The sequence below is a fragment of the Eptesicus fuscus genome, chromosome 13 (genome assembly GCF_027574615.1).
Source record: "Eptesicus fuscus isolate TK198812 chromosome 13, DD_ASM_mEF_20220401, whole genome shotgun sequence".
Lineage (NCBI taxonomy): Eukaryota > Metazoa > Chordata > Mammalia > Chiroptera > Vespertilionidae > Eptesicus > Eptesicus fuscus.
Genome location: NC_072485.1, coordinates 51,336,929 through 51,355,771, shown reverse-complemented (window position 1 = coordinate 51,355,771; position 18,843 = coordinate 51,336,929). Strand labels below are relative to the sequence as shown.

At 38.4% G+C, this 18,843-nt stretch overlaps 1 protein-coding gene and 1 long non-coding RNA gene across 2 annotated transcripts in view; one reads left to right on the top strand and one right to left on the bottom strand.

The window, feature by feature from the left end:
* Nucleotides 1–350: 350 nt before the first annotated feature.
* The window catches only part of RRAS2 (RAS related 2), a 76,796-nt gene continuing 58,303 nt past the window's right edge, over nucleotides 351–18,843 (top strand). The window contains exon 1 of the mRNA XM_054724623.1: nucleotides 351–754. Within this exon, the coding sequence (XP_054580598.1) occupies nucleotides 647–754 (108 nt within the window). The 5' untranslated portion in view covers nucleotides 351–646. The remainder of the gene's footprint in view (nucleotides 755–18,843) is intronic.
* LOC114234925 (uncharacterized) overlaps nucleotides 4,822–18,843 on the bottom strand; it is a 69,712-nt gene continuing 55,690 nt past the window's right edge. Inside the window, exon 4 of the long non-coding RNA XR_003621106.2 lies at nucleotides 4,822–5,079. This is a non-coding gene — a long non-coding RNA (uncharacterized LOC114234925). The remainder of the gene's footprint in view (nucleotides 5,080–18,843) is intronic.

Genomic DNA, 18,843 nt, shown 5'->3' with positions numbered 1-18,843 from the left:
CATGTCACCATCTGCACTCTTCAAACAGGATATTGACTCTCCTACAAACTGAGTTAAGATCACAACAGCTCTATTTTTCACACATGCCTTCACATACTGTATTTTTTTTTTTTTCATCCATATAATCCCTGACATATGGAATTATGGTCACATACTATCTATTGTCTTCTTCCCATTCCCACTGGACACCCTCTCTCACTCATGCTCACGCGCATACACACACTCAACAAGGGCAGCCGTGGAGGTCTCAGCTCCGGAATCTCGCGCGGCCCCGCCCCGCCCGCCCCCCCGCCCCGCCCCCTCATGCATATGCAGCACCAGCCCAGCAGCCCGGCCCCCAGACGGCCATTTGTAGCGGCGCTGGAGGCTGGCTCGGCAGGCGCTGCGGAGACGTGTGGACTCGCGCGCCCCTCGGTCGCTGCTGCCCCCCAGCCTCTGCGGTCACCCCGCTTCTCCGCGCCTCGGGCGGGACTCGGCCAGCCGGGGCGCCGCGCTGCCGCCCGCCCCGGCCTTTTCCAGCAGCTCCGGGCGCCCGGGACCCCCGCCCGCCCGCTCGCCCGCAGCCCGCCGGCCGCACACGTCCCCGGAGCCGGGCCTAGGGCGGGCGGCGGCTCGGCGTGGCCGGGCTGGGCTCGGCGGCGTCCCCATGGCCGCGGCCGGCTGGCGGGACGGCTCCGGCCAGGAGAAGTACCGGCTCGTGGTGGTCGGCGGGGGCGGCGTGGGCAAGTCGGCGCTCACCATCCAGTTCATCCAGGTGCCTGGAGCGGGGCCCCCCGGGGGGCGGCGGGGGGGTTGGCGGGCAGGGGCTCTCGTACCTGTGGCGGGGCGGCCGCCGCGACCCCGCCCCGGAGGCGCCGCGCGGGCGGGGGTGGGTGGGGGGCGGGGGGACGCGGGGCCGGTCCTGTGCTCCTACCCCGCGGCCGCCGCGCTGCGCTCCTGTGTGCCCGGCGCCCTGCTCGCGTCCCGGGAGTCGGGCTTCTCAGGAATGTGGCCGGGAGGGCGGAGCTGGGAGGGTAGGAAGCGCCGATCCACCTTATCGCTCCGGCAGGGGCCCGAGCCCTGCGGGGAGGCAGCGCCGCCGCGCCGGGCTTCCTGCCGGGAGGACCGGGGCGTCGTCGGGCGTCGGGCGCGGGGCTGGATGGAGCCCGGCGCGTTGCGTGCCCAGCTGCCCGGCCGTCTCCTGCCCCGTCGGGTGCGATCGCGGTGGCAACTTGGCCGTGGTCCCGCGTGGTCTCCGGGCTCCTCCGCGCCCGCCGAGCCGGAGTGTGCTGCTCTTTGTGTGTGTGCGTGTGCTTTCCTTTTTCAGTGTTCCCGTAGGTAAGGTGCCCGGGTGGGAGTGTGGGATAATGCCCCAGGGAGATGGTGGCTTCGAGGAAGTTAAGAATGTTCTTCGATACGGGTGAGACCATTTCCTAGGAATTCCTGGTGCCTTCCTCCTCCCGGCCGTGCCAAGGTGAAGTTTGGGATGGGCCGGACGAGGAGGTGACCGACCGAGTCGAGCGGAGCGTTCCGTGTCCGTTCCAGCCACCGTCTCCCCCACCCCCAACCCTCTCTGGTGGCTGAAGGCGGAGAGTAAGGGATGGGAAAGAAAAGGGAGGTGGAATTCTTCATTCTTGCGATTTGCTCTGGTGAGAGGTTCGACTGATCTTTTTTTGGGGATTAGAGAGAGAGAGAGAGAGAGAGAGAAACCCAGTTATCTCTCTGCTTTTGTCAACCTAAAAGGTGTGGCTTCAGCTGGGAGAGAACGAAGGTACCCCGTTATAACAAGTAACAAAGATGTTCTTGGTCTATCACGGAGCACTGTTAAGATTCTTTGGTGAAATATTTATTTCTGGCTTACGTTTCACCCGTTTGTTATCAATAGTGGCGTGAACATACAGAGTACTGAAACAGGAATGTGATTGTTACCTTTCACCTTGACTAAATGAGCAGTAATTGACGTTATGCTACTTCAGGGTATTAAAGACTGCTGCTGAAACCTTTGTATCCAGGAAGAGGAGATGTTTATGTAATGAGCATTTACAGTCTGCTCATTAGTGGGTTAAAAAATTACACTTACGAGGTGAGACTGGTTTAAGTTGAGCAGGCTGCAGGATCAGGGACGCCGTCATGTTGCCGTTTCCCTAGGGCTGAGAGAGACTTGCAGTAACTGGTGGCAAAGCAGAACAATTTATAAGCTAACCCCCAAAGAAATTGGGGGCTGCAGTTAATGGGGCGGGAGGGGCAGTTGTGGGAGTTGTCCTGGAGTGAGAGTAATCTGTCCTGGGTTCTGAATGTATTTGAATCTGAATGTAAGTGAATTATTTAATTAAGGAATTGGACCTTTTGTTTTTGGAAATAGTATTAGAAACCATTAGGAAAGCGGAATTGCTGGCTTTCTAATGATTTTCTAGAATTCATTTGTTAAAGCAATGTCTCCTTTATGAATAGGAATATACCTAGGTGCTCTAGATGATATAAAAGAAATAGAGGAGCCATGTATGCCTGAGGAAGACATGCATTTATAGAGAAATAGTGTGCGCTTTGAGTCATAGACTTGAATGCCTGGTCTTGCTATGTTACTTATTCACTGTGAGAACATGGCCAAAATATGTATTTAGCTTCTCCAAGCCTCAGTTTTATCTTCAGTAAAACGGGTCTGATCACATTCTTTAAGTTATGGGAACCTTAGCATTGTATCTGGCATGTAGTATGTACTTCGGTTAATGATGGCTAATGTAAGTTTGTGGACAGTTCTGTAATACATTTAAATGCAAAGGGAATCCAGAATCAGGGCAAAGTCTCTTGGTACTTTGATAAAAGTACAACTTACGGTTAATAGTGGGGAGAGAGAACAGGTCTTGTGTGAGTATGGGAAGTCATGCTAGCTTTGAGAGAGGAGGCAGTCAGGGAGGGGAGTGTGACAGGTGACTTGGGGCCAGTGAAAGGGAGAAACATGGCTTCTGATTTTGAGGAGACCTTCTGGAGAGTCAGGAGCCAGGCCACCAGGATAGAGAGTTTCATTCTGACCTGTGTATGTGCCTTACCAGAATCAAACCTGTCACCTTTTGGTATACAGGACGATGCTCTAACCAACTCCAGCCAGGGCCACCTGGATAGAGTGTTAGCTCTGTGTAATCTTAGGCAAATTTTACTTAACCTGTCTGTATGTCAGTTTCCCCTTCTGTAAATTGGGGAAATGGGAAGTATGAAGTATTACTCTTGCAAAAATTAAATGAATTACTATATGTCAAGAGACGAGAAAACTGTCTAGTACACAGTAAAGCTACAGGCATAAGATTATTGATAGATTGTGGAGCAAACATGACTATCATCTTTACTTAATAGAGCTACTATTTATTGTCTGACTCCTGGGAAATTAAAATTCATTCTGCTGTGATTGTCTGGCAGTAGTAATTGGAGGGAGAAGAGACGGCGGAAGGATAATAATCTTAACAAGCGGAAGTCAGTTCTCTTCGGAGGAGATCAGGATGGCATAAATTGGTTTTATTTATCTTTTAAGACTCCTGAGATTAAAAAACTTTTTAAATAAGGTTCAATATATATATTTTTTCTTTTATAATCTTGAGCAGAAAAAATATAATAAATTTTGGAGTGGAGAAGTTAAAAACAACTTTGCCTTTAGCCCTGACTTTAACTTTAGATTTACTTGTTGCTTTCTAGGCATATGAAGAGGTGCAAAATTAGGAAATTAAGGCAATAATTACTTAATTTAGGTGCATTTTCCTCTTTAAAAATGAATATAAATGTGGTAAAAATGTAAAATTTTATGTTATTAAGAATATATGTGTGTATGTGACCTTTCTGTTGTTGATAGTTGTGTTTTTGTTTTTTTTTTAAATATATTCTTATTGATTTCAGGGAGAGGGAGGGAGAGAGAATCATTGACCCGGTGCCTCCTGCACGCCCTCTACTGGGGATGGAGCCTGCAACCCAGCATGTGCCTTGACCAGAATCAACCTGGTATTCTTCAGTCCTCGGGCCAACGCTCTATCCACTGACCCAAACCAGCTAGGGCTGCTGTTTATAGTTTTTTGGAAAAAGTTTTAGGTTCTGTTGGTCAATAAAATACCCAAATGGTTAGTAAACTCCAGCCAAAAAATGATCTTAACATTGTACAAAGTGAAGTGGAGAGAACATTTAATATCTGGGTTCTAGGCCTCCCTACTCAGGTAAAACTGGGGGATATCTTAATCTCCCTCATCTTTTCAAGCTTCAGTTTCTTCATTAAATATCGAGTTTGGTCGAACAAATCTCTGCATCTTTCAAATTCAAGGTCCTTTCTTAGTTAACTAGCTGTGTGTTTTGGGTCAAGATCCTTAGGTTCTCCAAGCCTGTTTCTCTATATGAAAAGGGAACCAACAGTAGTACCTATAGGACTTCTGGGAGAAAATGATATAAAACATGCAAATCATTTAGCACAGTGCCATCTACAGAGTAAGTAAATAATTGTTACCTGGTTTTATTTGCTGTTACTTCTGTATCTTGTTCCTCCAAAACAAAATTTGTAATTTGTTCATTTTTCCTTGACACATGATCTGGTCTCTTAAGTCTTCAACCCTCTCCTCCCCCTTCCCACCCAACCTCCTAATCCCCTCCTCACTTTTTGTGGTTATTTAGGTGATAAATGTTGATCCCATTTTGAGTTGGGGAATTCTTTTTATTACTTGGGGGTTAATTTTGGGAAGTAATGGAGGAGTCATTGGGGTTTTGAGTTAATGCTAATCTAGCAACTTTGAGAAGAGACCAAACATGTTTTCCAGAATTAGAGAGGAATTTCCCAGTTTCTGATCTTCGTTTAGCAACCTTTTATTCAGCAGTTTGTCAGATTTTGAGCTATGTTGGGGGTAGCTGATTTCTCATATACTGAGTTTTAGTCTTACAATCTGTTAGTCTGGACCTGACTCAGACATTGCTTTTTACCTAAAGTTTGTCTTTTACTGAATGCTTTTCATGGCTCTTTCCTGGGACAGATCCTAAAAGAGACTTCAAGACTCATGTATTTGTGTTCTCAATTGATCCGTGTATGAAGGTGTAGATTCCCGGATTGCTGTTCTCTTGCTACATCTTGAAGACATCCTGCAATTATAAATCACTTAAAATTATTTTTATCTGTGAATTTGAAACCATACTGTAGACTTATTTTTAGAGTGCAATTACTGTTTTACATTTTCAGAGTAATTTACAAATGAATTCTTAGCATTGAAAAATAAGACATCTCTCCCCATGGTGGAGAGATTTCCTCATTTTGGTAACAGTTGAAGTGATTCTGCTGGCAATTACTAGATACAAATGCTAGGTACTCAAGGAAGAACACTGTCTTCTTCCTTTTTTTTTAAAAAAAAAAAATGTTTTGTTGATTTTAGAGAGAGCAAGGGAGAGGAGAGAAACATCAGTTGGCAGTCTTCTCCCTCCTCCCTCCTCCCTCAACACACACACACACACACACACACACACACACACACACACACACACGAGTGTGCAACCCTTGTGCCCTGACCTGGAATCAAGTTGGCAACCTCAAACCGGCAACCTCTCTGGCACACCAAGTGAGCTTCACCGGCCAGGGCAACACTGTCTTCTTCTTCTTCTTCTTTTTTTAACAACTTAGTTTTTAAAAAAATATATATTTTATTGATTTTTTACAGAGAAGAAGGGAGAGGGATAGAGAGTTAGAAACATCGATCAGCTGCTTCCTGCACACTCCCCACTGGGGATGTGCCCGCAACCAAGGTACATGCCCTTGACCAGAATTGAACCTGGGACCCTTGAATCTGCAAGCCGACGCTCTATCCACTGAGCCAAACCGTTTAGGGTGCAACACTGTCTTCTTAATAGAGGTTGACTACTTTTGTCAGAGGAGAAACAAGGAAATTCTAACCTACGATTTTTCTTATTCTAATCTGTGTGTGTGTGTGTGTCCTCCTGTGATGGAGAAGTTGCAGGAGTGTAGTGGGGACATGTCTGCTGAGTAGTTCAAGAACCCTGCTTTTGACAGGCAGCTACTACTGGGAAGGTGTTTTTAATCCATCAGTGTTGTTGAAGTGTCCTGGGTCTTTCCCAAGTTTTGAAATGAAAGTAGTCTGTTTAATTCACCTAGGAAAATACAGGCTAACTTTAAAAGTGGGGGAGGGTAGAGAAAGAGACTTTTTTAAAACCAGTACTGTTTTCTTTTAATTTATTACAAGTTCCTTTTTCAAAATAAAATTGATCTCTTAAAATTGAAACAGACTTTGTGATGATACTACATGAACATTTTTTTTCTTTTTCTTTTTGTATGGAAAAATAGAAGTACCTGTACGGTATTCTACTGTGCCCTCCTTCCTGAAAAGTGCTAAAGAGTAAAAGACTTTCTCTCTATTCGTAGACAGTGTGGCGTTAATAGTCATTGAATCTTCTTGAAAGGCCTTGATCTTGAATTACTTTGGGTAGAGCCACTGAGTCTGTGTTTGGGATTGAATTTTAGTTTAAAGTAATGTCCTTGGTAGGCCTCTGATTTCTGTTTTACAAAGAGAAATGTCTCTCAGGCTTTTATGAAAAAGACAAAGATTTATATATTTATTCACATATTTTTGGTATGGTTCTGAAAGAAGCAAAGAAATATAAGTTGTTAAATTGTGCTAATGGGGATATAATTAGACTGAGTTTCTTGTTACCTTGTAAATTTTGTTTTATTTTTAGTGATTTATGAAAGCAATGTGATTGTTTATTGGTTACATAGCAGTAAATAGCATTGTCTTACTTTAATTAAAACTTTTTGTTGTTTGTATATATTAGCTTAATATTGCAAACCAACTTATCTTGTTCCCTCATATGGTGATTTTTTTCCCCTAGGTAGAGCTTTGTTTACAAGTAACAAATGTTCAGTACTAGAAATAGGCATACAACTGTCAAAATCACACCCAGTGTTGCTTTAAAAAAAAACAAAAAAACTTTACCCATATTTTCTCAAAGCTAACATTTTACCATATCTGTTCATCCTTCCCTCTCTATATATACACAGCTTTTATTATGAATAAGTAGAGTGTAAGTTGAAGACAATGCCGTTATTTTTAAATACCTCCATGCAGATTTCCTAAAAATAGGGACATTTACTTATATAAACATAGTATATAACCAAAATCAGAAACTAGATTATATATTGCTAATCAAATATGCAGATCTTTTTTCAAATTTTGCAAAATGTCCCCCAGATGACCTTTATAGCAAAAGAAAATCTCAGATTATACAGTACTTTGTTTCCATGTCTTTACATTTGGAACAGTTCTTTAGTCTTTGTGTTTTATAACTGATATTTTTGAAGAATACAGGTTAGTTGTTTGCAGAGTTCCCTCAATTTGAGGTTGGTTCTTTATGGTTCGATTCAGGTTATGCATTTTGGAGGCAGGAATAACACAGAAATGATGGTTTCTACTCAGTGCATTATATCAGGAGACATAAGGTACATTTTGATTTGACTATATGTGTGCTTACCTTTTGACTCAGTCACCCCAAATTTAGGAATTACATGAAGATACACTTCCAACAGTATTAAAATACACATGCATGAGGTCACAGCATTGTTTGTATTAAAAATAATTATGAGCAACCTACAGGATAGGAGAGGGGCTGAGTAAGATATGATACATTCACCCAGTGGAACATTATATGCTGCTATGTAAAGAATGGGAAAAGTCTCTATAAACTGATGTGGAGTACTTTCCAGGATATATTGTTCAGTGAAAAAAAGGATCTACTGTATGTATAGTATACTACCTTTTGTGTAAAAAAGGAGGGGAAATAAAATACATATATATTTGTTCATTGGGACAAAAACAGTATAGGAAGGAGAAATTACTGAGATTGGTTACCCATAGGAGGTAGGTGGGAATGGGAGTGGCAACCCTCCTGAGGATATCTTTCTGACTTTTGGAACCATGTTTACATATTCAGTATATAAATAGCAAACACCAATAAAATCAAGTGATGAAGAAAAACACACCCTAAGGTAGACTACATACAGAAACAAGTGAACCAAACCAAACCTTTTTTCAAATGAGCAACATACCCACACTGAAGTGTGTGTGTCAGGGGGACAACTAAGTAACTTTTTTTTTTTTTAAATTTACATTTTTAAAAATATATTTTATTGATTTTTTACAGAGAGGAAGAGAGAGGGATAGAGAGCTAGAAACATCGATGAGAGAGAAACATCCATCAGCTGCCTCCTGCACACCCTCTACTGGGGATGTGCCCGCAACCAAGGTACATGCCCTTGACCGGAATCGAACCCGGGACCCTTGAGTCCGCAGGCCGACGCTCTATCCACTGAGCCAAACCGGTTTCGGCCTAAGTAACTTTTGAACCTGGATTTGGACTATGTCCTTAGGATGAGGACCAAAAAAAAAAAACACAAACACACAAACAAACAAAAAACAAACAAAAACAAGATCCCTCCTCCAAACAAACGGTTTGAACCCTATCTAGTTAAAGGCTTTTCTTTTTTTGGTCACAGAAGCATGGGTTTGCAATTTTGAAACAGTTTTCTATACTTGGATTAAGCAAATAAATAAATATAATTCTGGAAAATGGAAGCCACATTTTGTCACTGTTGGAGAAAGAATTATAAATGTGGGAAGGGGGAGGCCTAGAATGAACTCTGATGTTTGATTGGAATTGAAGATGTTAGCATGAACTCATGGCTGAAAATGTACATGGGTAGATAGATATAGAAATAGATGTGTGTGGATATACATACACACATCTGTATATTTTTTTGCCAACTCTGTCTGCTGCGAGGGCTTAGAAACAATGGGCACTCCATTAGCAGGGAAAACAGATAGAGCCAGACCTTGGTTTCTGAGGACCAATCTTTACTAAGAGGAAACTTGGTGAAATGACTGATCCCAGGGCTGAGGCAGGGAAAAATAGAAGATGAGCTTGGAGCATCTTGTAGTGCCATAAAGTAAGAAGTGCTTAAAAAATGAAATGACGGTGGAATGTCAAAGACATACAGCCAATCTGTAAGAACTCCCATTGGTTAACTCTGGGACAATATATCAGCATCAAAATAAATAATGATAGTAATTGATTATTGCCCATAAATAAAGTAAGGATCTATGACTCCATAGTGATAAATGAAGGAGGAAGGGAATTTAAGGTAGAATTCTGACTAATGAGCATAGAGGAAATGGAATTAGAAAGTCATTTGGCAATTATAACAGTATGCATCATAAACGGATGTAAAAACTAGTGGCTGAGACTAGTTGGCCTGGCTCAGTGGTTGAGCATAGACCTATGAACCAGGAGGTCATGGTTTGATTCCCTGTCAGGGCATATGCCCAGGTTGTGGGCTCGATCCCCAGAAGGGTGCAGGAGGCAGCGGATCAGTAATTATCTCTCATCATTGATGTTTCTATTTCTCCTCCCTTCCTCTCTGAAATCAATAAAAATGTATGAAAAAACAAAAACAAAAACCCTAGTGGCTGAAAGTTTGAGTAGCTAGAGTATCTGCTCATAAAATATTACTAGTTACTAAGGGGAAATCATAACCACAGGAGAGAAACCTGGCTGATATCACCTTGAATGAGTGATCAAAGATCTCTGATGCTGCTTTGGGTAATAGTAATAAGCAGGGTTTGTTTTACTCAGTTATGCTAATAAGATCTGGTCTTCATAAATTATTAAAACTATTCATAGTCTTAAACACTTAATTAGAAAATCAGAATAATAGTGTTTCCAGTTACAGAGAATGAGGAATTTAGCAGTTATGTTTGCTCTTTCATAAATTTTGTGTCCTTATTTAAAGCAACTAAAAGTGTGTGATTGAATTATTTTAAAAGATTGCTTTTTTGTCTTTTGCATTTTATTTTGTTATTATAATAGTAAAAAACAAACAAACAACAACTCAGTAGTATGAATCCCTTCCTCATTTAGGGTTTTTGCTTTTGCCAATTCTATCATTCTAACTGGTTTCATGCTTTCAAGCAGTCCTCATCAACAGCTAGTTTTTATAATGAATTGTGATTCAGAGAACACTTTCAAGTATGTTTTACTGAGAAGATTTCTAAGACTGTATTTACTTTTACACGCTAAATAATTATTTGGCTGGATATAAAATTATTGGGTCCCAACATTATTGTATTAAAACAGTGGAGGTACCACTTTATTTACCGTTCGTGGCTTTACCTTTGCCTGGCTGGTCTCAAGTTTCTATTCTGCAGGAATAACTGGTTTTCTACTTGTATACTTATAGCCTTCTCTTATCATTGGAAATGGAAACATTAATAAGGAACTAGAAGTTTTTCTCTGTTCACTAACTTTCCCTGGGAAACAATGAAACACTCTCAGGGAAAGTTTTCCTCTCCATTTTTGTATTCATTTTCTCTATTATCTTGTGAAATACCCATTACTTGTGCATTGATTCTCTGAAGTATTTATACCATATTGGCTTAAATTAACTAATGAAAAAGGAAAGACAGTATCCATTTTAGGAGAATTTGTCAAATTTGCTTTCTGTATTATTGATCTTTTTTTCTTATGTGTCAGAATATGTTTTTTTTTAAATTTATCTTAGCTGTTCCTTTTTAAAAATATATTTTTATTGGTTTCAGAGAGGAAAGGAGAGGGAGGGAGAGAGAAACATCAATGATGAGAGAGAATTATTGATCAGCTTTCTCCTGCATGCCCTCTACTGGGTATTAAGCCTGCAACCCAGGCATGTGCCCTGACCAGGAATCAAACTGTGACCTCCTGGTTCATAGATCAGTGCTCAACCACTGAGCCACACTGGCCGGTAATCTTAGCTGTTCTTGGTGTTGAAAGTAAAGAACTGGTCATCCCTTAGAATTATTGCAGGCCACTGAGATTTCTATTCTTTTTGATGCCAAACTGCAAGTTGATATAGGAAGCTTCGATTTTTGGAGTAGCAGGATTTCAGCAGATGTAAAATTCTGTTAAATCTGCTAAGACAATCAGCCACATTTCGGTTTTTGGCTGAGAGATATAAATTTGAGATGGTTAAAAGGGATAGTTTTCGAGTTTATTAATCCTTCAAGTCTAAGCTTTCTGCACTGAGACAAGTGGGAGAGTTATGGGTGAGAGGAGATCGAGATAGAGAGAGAGATAGAGAATGTTAAGCTGTAAAATGCAGATCAAGGTAAAGGCTTTTCTTGTTGTAGGTGGAAAATTTGGAATGGTCTAGAAGCAAAAGGAATCCTTCAGAGAGAGTGTGTGTGTAAGTGTAATTTTAAGTATGGTTATTTTATATTGCATAGTATGTGGAAGTATTTCATGATTTCATATATAAACTTTTGTTGTTGCTTTCTCCTTTAAAAAAAATGAGATTGATTGCCATCTCTTACTGTAGTGCTATAGACATATGCTATAATTTATATTTTTAAATATATTTTAAAGGAATTCTAGAGAGGACAGAATGTTTTTCTTCTGTTACCATCATCACAAAGTCTAGTATCCTTCATGACTTTCAGAAAGGCATGACAAAACTGATTTTGCATTGTTTTCTTTGATAAGAAGTCTTGTGCTTTTTATCAATTTTTATATAATTTTAATTTGAGTTTGAATATCTTCTTAATTTGAGTAATTTAAACTTGGTGAGGGATTGAATTGATTCTTTTAAAGATTTCTGGCTTTACAAAGCTATTGTCAAAGAATATGACCTGTAAATTCTCTATGTTTTGGATAATTAAGAACTTTTAATTGATTTTTGTAAATATTCCAAGAACATGAGAGAAGAATGAATATTTATTTATGTCATATATGGTGTAAAGTTTAACAGAAATCTATTGAAATGGAAGTTGTTGATTGTATTATTCAAATATTTTATTATTTTTAAATATATACATATATTTTTATTGATTTCAGATAGGAAGGGAGAGAGAGAGAAACATCAATGATGAGAGAGAATCATTGATTGGCTGCCTCCTGCAACCCCCTACTGGGGATCGAGCCCGTAACCTGGGCATGTGTCCCTGGTTCATAGGCTGATGTTCAACCACTGAGCCATGCCAGCCCGGCAAGTGTTAGGTCTTGAACAAGACATAGTAAATTAAAAAAAAAAAAAAAAAGGAAATAAAAAAAAGGTCTTTGGAATGAGGAGTTGTATTTGTTATGGTTCCATAGCAGCTAGTTACTAAAGAGGACAAAGAACTGGATTTTATAATTTCTCTCTAATTAAAAGTTTATGTGTATGTGGCATGTGCACATTTGAATGTTGAGTTTTCAAAGTTTTAGCAGTTGGATCCATAGCATTCCGTTTTATTCAAAATAGTCTTTAGAGAAGATAGTCCCATTTTAATCTCTCTCTGAAAATCCTGATTTAGGAAATGTAAACCAGCCTAAAATAGTAAGGTCTAATGATATATTACTTTTGTTTTATTTCCTAGTGGGTTCTCTCTTAATGTCTTGTTTTTAGTTAAATGATGACGTGGTTGATCACAGCAGTTAGTAATTTGTTAGCTGAAAGGGAAAGAGCAGTAAGCAAGTAATCAAGTCAAACTGCAAAGGAAGATTTGTGATAAATGCAACATTAAGTTTCAGAATTCTTGTGGAAAAGATATGTGACTTAAATTTGTAATTTGGTTCCTTTTGCCTCTGGAGATGTGTCAATTAAAGTAAGGTAGGGAAATTTATCTTATGCAGGTACTTTAAACTGAGGAAGGAGTGAACTTAAGGTTAGAAAGGACTTGTGGGTTTGGGGAATAAAAAAATGGAAATAAAAATGTAAAGTAAAGGTGTAGATCTGATAATTTAATGACGTGTAGACATTTACATGAATGGTCATAGTAGTTTAATTGAGTACTATATAAATTTATTATTTTCAGATATTAGCATGGAATTTCCATGCCATCCACTTGGTTTGAATTAGTTACTTTTAAATTATCAAGTTACTTAATGTTAAAATTTTCTTAACCACTGCAGTATTTTATGGTAAAGCACTTTTCATTCAGTTGAAAGTTAAGAATGGAGTAGGAATTGGTGAAGTTGCAAATTAATAATTCAGACTTTATCAAATGTTGGGTTTGGGGGTTATTTCTTTAGTTCCATGGTCATAATTTTAGCAAGTGTTAAAATAGTGTGGAAAACTTTTACTTCTGTTATAGACTTGTGATTCTCAGTTTTAATTTTACATTTAAAGACACAGGCATGTATTGTTCAGTTTTCCTCCTTTCTCAAATCATTGCAAATTATGTAGTTGGTTAGATTTCTTTGTAGCAGTTTCAGGAAGGAGCCATTCACTCACTCTGCTGGTTAGTCAAATGAAGTTGTCTGACATGGGTTACTTTAGTTTGTGGTTTTAGACAAACAGTACATAGTACACAGCTGTTGCTCCAACAGCTTTGTTCCAGCTGTCTTAGTGGCCTGTCACAAAATACCCCACATTCCTTTTTTTTTTCTTTAATGGAAACCCTTGTAATATTCTATTAAAGTGGATCCTAGTAATTACTTTAATGACTTTACTTTTATCCCCATCAATAGCTATTTATTCAGAATGATGCTAAAATGGATTATGTTAATAGATTTAAACTTTGTAATATTTATACTTTTTTGTTGTGAATTAAAGTTGCAGTTTTGAAATATTTATACAAGTTAACATTGAAAAAGGCACCAAACTTAATATCCCCAGGTAACTAGTTGGTATCTGGGTAGAAACTGGCATATTCTAATTTCTTATTTAACCTAGAGTTTGTATTAATTGATTTCAATAGAATTCTAAGGTGAAAAGCTATAATAGTGTGATTATAGAGCTTGTATAGGTAGACTTTAGTTTGTGCTTTTTAAAAATCCTCACCTGATAATATGTTTTTATTGATTTTTAGGGAGGGAGGAAGGGAGGGAGGATGGATAAGGGAGGATAGGATAGGACTATGCGCCAACCAACTGAGCCACCTGGCCAGGGCTTTAGTTTGTGTTTTGATAAGGTGGTTGGACTTCAATTCATTTTCCTATCATATATATATATATATATATATATATATATATATATATAGTAACTGAATTATAATACTAAGGGTTTCAAGTTCTGTTATTTTACTAAGGAACATAGACCTCTGAAGAATATTTTGAATCAGTAATGACTAATGTATATTGAGCATTTTCTTAGACACCATGGTAAAATCTTTATGAGCATTGCCTTATTTGATCTTTACAATTATATCTTTTTTACAGATAGGGACAGTGAGGCCGAGAGTTTAAATAAATTGCTCAAGATCCCACACTATGACTCAGATGGGACTTGAGTCCCTATTTTCTGATTACAAAATGCCAGAGGAATATATTACCGTGCCGCCCCCAAGCATATTTTATTTTGTAAACTTATTTATTAATATATTTATCTATCTACCTTAATAATGAAGTCTTTGCCTAAATTTTTCTTTTGAAAGCATTTAAAAAAAATTGATTTTAGAGAGAGAGTGAGAAACATCGTTTTGTTGTTCCACTTGTTTACACATTCATTGGTTGATTCTTGTATGTGCCCTGACCCTGCAACCTTGGCATAGCAGGAAGGTGACGCTCTAACCATTGGACATCTGGCCAGGGCCAAGTTTTTTTTTTTTTTTTCTTTTTAAAAAATAGTTAGGTTCATGGAACATTTTCCATTTAGTTGAAAAGACTAGGAGAGCTGGGATTGAAGAGGGAATGAAGTTTCCCTGAAAGTGTTCCTTTTCCTCCCTTTTTCCTCCCTCCTGCCTCCCTGTGACCCATTTCTCAGCACTCCTGTTGTGATGGCTGCTTCTCTTCCCCATCTGGCAGCTCCCAGAATCCTGCCCCATACCTATTAGTAATTCTGTCTTTCACGCAGTGTACTGGAGAAAGGCAGTGTGATCACACTTAGTCACAGTCTGTGTGAATACACATCGGTGACTCTTCTGAAGCTGTGTCATCCTTTAGCCAGTACGCCCTTTTAGCTGACTAACTCTTACTCTTCTTTCTAGATGTAAATAAGGCTCTTCATTTCCAACAAGCCTTTCTGAGGGAATATCCAGATTGGACTAGGTGCCCCTCCCATGTGCTTCCATAGTATGCTCTGCATGTTTTTCCCTGAACCTTTTGAGAGTAAGCTGTGGAAGTGATGCTGCTTTAGTGTTTAATTCTTGAATATCAAAAAAGAGCCTTTTATATAACCTTAGTACATTTTTCAACTATAATCTAACTTAATCCAAACTTTACCAATTGTTACAGTAATGTCCTTTATAACAAAAGAAAAAAAATATTTTTGGTCCAGAATCCATTCCAGGATTGCATGTTGCAATTACTTTTCTTGTCTTTTTAGTCTTAAAGTTATTTGTAAAAATATCCCACAACTTGGGTTGTCTGAATTTTTTTCTTGTTGTTAATCCTCACTGGAGGACATTCTTTTCGTTGATTTTTAGAGAATGGAAGAAGTGGGGTGAGATAGGGGGTGAGAAAGAGAGAGAGAGACAGAGACAGAGACATAGACATAGACATTGATGAGTTGCTTCCTGCATGCGCCCCAACCGGGCTGGGAACCAATCTACTACCCAGGTATATGCCCTTGACCAGGAAGCGGGCTGACACTCTAGCCGCTGAGCCACAGTGGCCAGGCCATCTGATGTTTTCTTTCCATTAGAATCAAATTGTGTAGTTTTGGCAGAAATAGCACAAAAGAAAAGTCTCCAGTACATCATGTTACGGAGGGCATGTACATTTTTCCTATTGCTGATAATGTAAAATCTGATAATGTAGTTAACCACTGAACAATTAGTAATTGTTCCCTTTGTAATTAATATATATCTTGTGGGTAGAGATACTAAAACCAGATTAATAGCTAGTTATTTTCCAGCCTTTGGGGTTGGATATCTTTCTCTTCCTTTAACTCCTCTCTATTCTCCCTTCCTTGTTTTTTAGTTTCCTTCTTTATTGTTACATTTGCTGTCTCCAGTTAGCATTTTGTGCAGAGAATGTTTTTTAATGCCCTCAAAGAATGCTTGCATCATACTAATATTTTCTTTAGGAGCAAAGTCCCTCAGTTACTACATTTTCTCTATTTAGTAAAGTGTCTATGTTTTCTTGACTTTGGTTTCTTTATCTATAAAACGAAGGGGCTGAAATAGATTTTATCTAAGGTCCTTTCAGATTCTAAAGTCCTATGGCACATGAGTTTGTGTTTTAAAAAATGATTTAGATTGTTATATTTTATTTAACCTTTTTTTTCATAAGGTTTTTAAAAGGCTGTCTTTATACTTCGTTTTGTACAACATAAAAATGTTTCATTGCTTTGGCTTGTAAGAGAACTATCCTTACTTTGACTTGGGCCAAGATATTTTTCACATCTAGATAATGCCTCTTCCCAAGCTGGAAGACAAAGTGGTATTCTTCCCTTTTGATGGGGTAGGGATGGGAGTGGGGCACTCATCCCCTCAACAGTCATTAAGTAAATCCTGTAATTCCTTAGAGTTTTCTAAATTGTTTAAAACAAAGAAGAGAAGAAAAAAACACAATTCAGTCCAATAGTGTTTATTACCTTGAATAACATGATTTATGTATATTTTCTTTTGGAGGGTTTTACAGAGTTTCTAAAGTGAGTATCTTGAATTAGTGTTGAATTTAGAGCACATTATTTAATTGTAGAATTTTTTCATTATAAAAAGAGTAAAGGGTTATTTCAACATTGTTAATAATTTTAAGTTCTGTAGTAGAAGCATTAGGTTAAAAATAAATTGTAGAAAATTAATTTGGGCACATTTTAACTTTTTAAAAAGCATTTTTATAATAACTAGCATTTAATTCTATGATTTACATTTGTGTATACTTTAGTTTTCAGGGACCTTTTGTGTACATGATTTCCTTCTACACCAGCAACAAACCTTTATGATTGAAAGGCAGTATGACATTGTCATGGTCATTGTTATTTCCATTCTGTACATGAGGAAATGGAGGCTTGGGAAGAAGTGATTTACCCAAGGTCCTATGGCAAGTAAACAGTGAAGCTAGGATTTATGTTGGTTTCCTGACTCTTAAAATAGAAGAGTCTTTTTACTACAGAATTATGAATGTTAAAATGGGACAAAAATGTCAACACTTAAGTAGAGGGAGGCTGAAAAAGAGATACATACTCATTTAATGAATAAAATTCTGGAGCACTGAATAGGGGAGGGGGGAAGAGAGGGAAGAGTAAGTGAAGTTTCGTCAGAAACACTTGCTGACCTGATATGTTTCTATGAAAACTGTTAATTATGGTGATTGATGAAGGTTAGAATGGGGCCAAAGATTAATAATGGCATCTTTCTCTCTAAAATGTACCTAATAAGACTGAGGTATCCATTCTACAAACAATCACTGTTGTATAAATGCCTGAGAATGACAAACACCAAATTTAGGTATTGTTTACCTCTTGGGGTGGGGAGGTGGAATATATTGTTGAGGGACATATAAGGGCCTAGAATCATATTGTTAATGTTTTATTTCCTAAATTGGGAGGGAGGTATACATACTCTTAATTTTTTTCTTCATAACATTTCCTGAGATATAGTTAACAAGAATGTACTCTGAATTGACTGGAAACTTTTAGCTCTCATTTTAGTGTTCAAGGTATCTTGACTTGGTTGACGAGACACAAGTGTATTCTTTAGGGGTTTTCCTCCAGGGTGGGAAACTGTTTTTTTTTTCCTCGGTGTATTCAAACAACAAATAAAATTTGAGTACAATACTTATTACAGTAAAAAGTTCATATTTGAGTTTGTGAGTAAAACTGCTTTGTGTGAATGTGTGTATAGAAGTGTGTGCATTGTGATTTGCTTTAAAATCACTATACAGTTTCTAAAGATTTCTCCAGAGCACAGTATCTGATTTCATCTTGGTGGTTACAGGAACTGATGATTAATTTTGCCTTACATTTCCTGTATGAAGAAGTGATACCTTTAACTTTTCCCAGCACAAAATTCTTAATACTATTTGTAGTCATGCAAAATGAATGCTCACATAATGTGGTTTTAGGGAGGTATGAGTAAGGATTAAAAGAAAATCTGGAATATCATATATTAGACCCATGATCTGTGCTATACTGTTGACATGTTTTTGGTCATAAAATTTACTCATTTGTAATATAAATTTGGACTGAGAACATTTTCATCAGGAGTTGATTTGTGTGTGTGTGTTGGGGGGGTTAGGATTATTTAGTTATTTAAAAATGTGCTACCTTTTTGGTTGCTTTATGAATGAAAGGAATTTTATTTACAAGTTTGAATGATCAGAGTATTAGAAAAAATGTTGTTTATATCAAAGCTTTGCCTTTATTTGGGTACTTCTGATTTTTGGAGAGGTTAGATGGGAGAGCAAAAAGGAATTCTGTGTTCCTTAATGTGAATGTACACTTACATGTTGCTAATTTCCCCAGTAAAGAAATTTATTGCAAACATGGTTTTAGGGCATCTTTGGATTTATAGAGCCTAATGTGTGCTTAAGAAGAAGTGCGTGGGTAACAGGTAGAAGGTTGGGGAAGGTGTATAAGTTTTCTTTTTTTATGACACAGTTTTAGATCTTATAATGCATTTGACAGAGAATTTTGCTTTTCTATATCATAACATTTTAAGATAACAAGAATTACAAGTGAGCATTGTATCAGGACTTTGTAGACCCTTGGTTTTTAATATAATCTCTAGAACATCCATAAATAATAATATATACATACAAATACAACCTAATTATTTTCTTAGTCGTCAAAGCTTTCTGCGTAATTTAAGCATATCAAATAGGTCTAATTACTTTACAATTTTTCTTCTATAAGGAGAGAAAAATCTTTTGAGGTGTTCAGGGGCCTGATGTGTTTGTACCTGTGATGTTGGTGGTAAAACAGCACCAATTGTTACCAGTGAAGTTGGACCT